Here is a 4,204-nt window from a genome sequence, read left to right as displayed (position 1 = left end):
TTGGCTTAAATTGCAACAAAGAAACCTTTAGATCAGAGTCAGAGCCAAACTTGCAAATGGCATTAGGGTGGTGACAGCCCAGAAGTGCTGACCTGAAGAGTTCAGGCAAGCCCAGAAATGTTTGGAGAAGTGCACAGTACAAGCTGGAAGGACTTCCCTAAGGAATGAGCTGGGTAGAGCTGGTCCAGTCTTGTAGCTGGGAGAGAGGAGATTGTCAATCACTCCCTCATCTTCTGTCATGCAGGGCTTGCTTCCTTAATTCCCCTGGCCAAGAAAGAATGAGAAGACAGGCAGAAGAATACACGTGTTTTCATACATGTGTTATATCTTTGACAGAAAGGCACTGATGTAGAAACACAGCTCAACATATCCAGTCTTTCTCTAAATCTCATATTTGAAGGGGTTGTTTGGATTTACATGGGCAAAACCTGATTTAAAATTGCAGGAGAAAGCCACGATGACTCCTCAGCACAGGTGGTCAAGTGAAAGTTTGTTGCTCAGGAATGGCTGGTACCTGAGGTAGTCCCTTGGATTTCTATTCTGGGCAGCATGTCCTCCATGAAAGAGCAAAAACTGCTGTCCTCCTAGCAGCCCTGAGCAGTCCATGATGCTTCCAGGAGGGAGGATTCCCCGCTGTCCCAGGCTGATGATGCTTCCAGGAGGGAGGATTCCCCGCTGTCCCAGGCTGATGATGCTTCCAGGAGGGAGGATTCCCTGCTCTCCCAGGCTGGCCAAGCTGCCCAAAGCAGAGGAGCCCCAGCAGTGACTTCTGGCTGGATATTACTTTTTAATTACCAAGATAGACTCTAAATTAGAAAGATTATGAACAGTTATTTCTAATTTTGCTCTTAGCAACCTTTCTGACCACATATGTAAAGGGAAAACCAGGCAGCTCTGACCAAAGCTGATGTTAAAAGGCATTCCCATGATCTGGTTAGTCTTGCTCTGGCAAGCTTTTCACATTTGGCAGATACTGTCAAGGCTAATGCTTCTTTTGGGGTCAGTCTGTCACTTTGCTAATGCTGGTTCCTTAATCTAACTTTTTTCTCCTTTATCTTTAAAGGGAAGAAAAATATGGAACAGGTTGTAGTCGCTGGGAAATTCACTGTCCTTCTCCCTGTGGCAGAGTCCCTGCCAGGTCAGGCACAGCACTGTCAGTGTCCTCACAAGGGGCATTGTCCCACTGCTGGCAGTGCCATCGCATGGCACAAGGGTTAAGGACAGGACACAGCTCAATGACCCTCCTCAGGTGCGTTCTCCTACAGAATTCCTTTGCAGCAAAATAGTAGAAGATGGCATCGAGGCAGCAGTTCAGGTTGGCAAATGTCATGGACACCTGGAGGAAGAGGCTGATGGTCTGCTTCACCCTGCAGCCCACGATCACGTGCTGCCTCACCAGGCACTGCAGCAGGATCCCGAGGTGGACGGGTGTGAAGCACACCAGGAACACCACCAGGTTGATGACAATTACTCTCAATGAGCCACTCTCTTCTACCTTCTTCTTTTTGTCATGAGTTTTGCGATTCAGGAGAATCCAGATGGTTTGAGCAGAGCAGAAAACCATCACAGCAAGCGGGATCAGAAACCCAAATATTTCCACAGAAACAATGAAGGGGACACTCCATGTCTGGCTTGACATGTTGTGAAAGCATCTAATAGGTTCCTTCTTCTGAAACACAAAAATTGGGATGCTGCAGATCCAAGCTGCTGCCCAGATGAGGCAGCAAATCACCACAGCGCACCTGGGGGATTGCTTAGCTCGGCCTTCAAAGGGGTGCCTAATGCAGATGTACCTGTCCACGGTGATGCAGACGATGATGAAGATGCTGGTGTAGGTGTTGACGAAGTAAGGAGCCTGTATGAAGGAGCACAGCAGGCCAGGCACCCTGGTGACAGAGTAGTACAGCTTTGGTGGCAGCGAGAGGAGCAGCAGGACGTCTGCCAGCACCAGGCTGATCATGTACACCGAGGTCTTGCTCTGCTTCCTCCAAAAGCAGCAGAACACCAACAGGGCCAGAATGTTGAGCACCAGCCCCAGGATGAAGGTGGGGATGGAGAGCCCCAGCTGCACGCTCCATGCCAGGCTGTCAATGGCTGTGAAACTGCAATTCTCACTGCTGTTGGCCATTTCTGCCCTGAAACGACAAAGAGAGTGGGTTGGAAATGTGTAAGACTCACAGCTAATGCCATGATAAAGCCAAACCAAGATCCTTCCTAACACAGTTCTAGAATTTTTTGGTTTTGAGCTGGACACTTGGTCAGCCTTTGTCTATTACAGAAAGTGAAACCTTTCAAGCACAGAGCTTTCTATTTCCAATTTGACTGGCTTGGTATGTACAAGGGAGTCTGATTCTCAGGGGAAAGTAGTCAGCACCCCACTGATTGCCTTCCCATGTAAGAGAATCCCATTCACATATCAAAGAGACTGACTCCTTCAAACACATATTTTCAAAAACTCTAAAGACTACTGGCTATCTTTACTAATTTATACACCTGTTGAAGTTTCCCTAACACTTATGCTTGGTTTTGTTGCTACACAGAAATCAATGAAATTACTGTTCCATATTATTTGATCTGATAGCTGGGATTTTACTCTTCCATCTAAATCCCCACGCATCAGTAGCTTTTGCTGATGTGCTTTTACTGCACCCACATTTATATGATACTTCAGTTTCATACAGTGCTTATATCCAATGCAGTATTTTAAAAGGTCAACTTAAGAAGACTGATCTTTTATCTAGGTGCAAAATGAGTAAGCGTGTTTTTTTTTCACTTGTGCTTAACTTTCAGCATTGTTTAAATTTGGGGTATGCAGTTTAAATTGTAACTGATTATCTTTGTCAATCCAGCAAAGATTAGCAAGTGGAAGTCATGACATCTTCATAATGCAATTCTTAAAAAAAAATTATTTTGTCTTGAATGTTATCACTGTTTTCAAAAACATCCATATGCTTTAACAAACTATGCCTTAAAAGTGCTTTTTATAAGTGCTTTTTAAATCAAAACTACAAAAAGTCCTAATAAAGCAGAGGAAATTGGTAGTTGAAGCTCCCAGTCCAGTTCAGCCAACCAAGTAGCTCAAAACAAATTTTAGGAATAAGTGAAGGTGTTTTAAGAAGAGTTTTATCAAGAGGAGAACCTTTGCTTTGGAGGATGAACAGTGACAGCTCCTAAGCACTGCCAAAAAGAGCTAAACTGTGCTAAAGAAACCAAAACCAACTACTGAAAGAATTTTTGTGTGTGTGTGACTAAAATGAAATATTTAAAAATGTATGGAGAAACAGAGAACAGCTGAGGAGACAGCCTTGCATTTTGCCAACTCTTATACCTCTAATTTCTTATTATTATTTCTTATTATTTCTTAATATTATTTCTTATACCACAGGAATGCTGACATTGTGCTGGAGGTCAGCTGTGGGATGGCTGGTGGGAATCAGTGAGTGATAATGGAAATAACTGTATCTGAACACAGAATGCACTCAGAGCTTAACATGCTCCTATTAGTGAAACATGAATTTCCAGCTCAGACTACAGAAAGGACAGGCACATAAAGCTGAAGGTCCAGCCCAGTAGTTGTTATGAAGTCTGGATGTTATTAGTGTGGCTGGAAAAGGTTCAGTCTATTCTATCTGTTGTAGGAAAGAGTGTCAAGTGTGATTAAAGCAGGTCTGTAACTGATGAGCCTAAGCTTCACATGGATTTATAAAGAAAAATGCTAAATAAGTCTTGGAGAGCTCTTACCAGACCCTTATCTTTGATGAAGTATCTGCTTTTTCATACAGGAGAAAGGCTGAGGATTTTAGGCACTTGCATTTCAGCAAAGTGTACTAGAAATGAGTGGATAGCTGCAGAAAAAGCAGGGTTTAGAGCAAGGGCTGTTCAGTCATGAAATGGTTGCCTGAAGCTGGTACAAACAGGCTGGATGGGGGTTACTAAGGGGGTGCACAGCACTGAGGCTGTGCCTGGCTGTGTGAGCCCCCTCTGGGAGTGAGGGTGAGCTCTGGGGACGGGCTGGGTGCCACTGTCACCTGCAGAGAGCTGGACAGAGCCACCTGGGCTGGGCTGGCACAGCGCTGGCAACCTGGGGAACAGCAAAAGGAAAGCTGGATGTTATCACTGGATTTACCTGCCAGAAACTAGAGCAAGAGGGAAAACCTTGGTTTGGTCATCAGGGTGAGGTTAAATCAGCCCATTTGAGCCACCA

General features: G+C 44.8%; 1 protein-coding gene across 1 annotated transcript; it reads right to left on the bottom strand.

Annotated features, from left to right (window-relative positions):
• Positions 1–1,102: 1,102 nt before the first annotated feature.
• GPR55 (G protein-coupled receptor 55) lies at positions 1,103–2,128 on the bottom strand. Its single transcript, XM_030954679.1, has one exon. The coding sequence runs from the start codon at positions 2,126–2,128 to the stop codon at positions 1,103–1,105; it is 1,026 nt and encodes a 341-aa protein (XP_030810539.1).
• Positions 2,129–4,204: the final 2,076 nt, after the last annotated feature.

Source organism: Camarhynchus parvulus, chromosome 9 (assembly GCF_901933205.1).
Source record: "Camarhynchus parvulus chromosome 9, STF_HiC, whole genome shotgun sequence".
Classification (NCBI taxonomy): Eukaryota; Metazoa; Chordata; class Aves; order Passeriformes; family Thraupidae; genus Camarhynchus; species Camarhynchus parvulus.
This window is presented reverse-complemented; position numbering and strand designations above follow the sequence as displayed.

What these genes read in the sequence shown, in the direction of transcription:
- GPR55 (XM_030954679.1), bottom strand. Translation starts at nt 2,128, where the DNA reads ATGGCCAACAGCAGTGAGAATTGCAGTTTCACAGCCATTGACAGCCTG.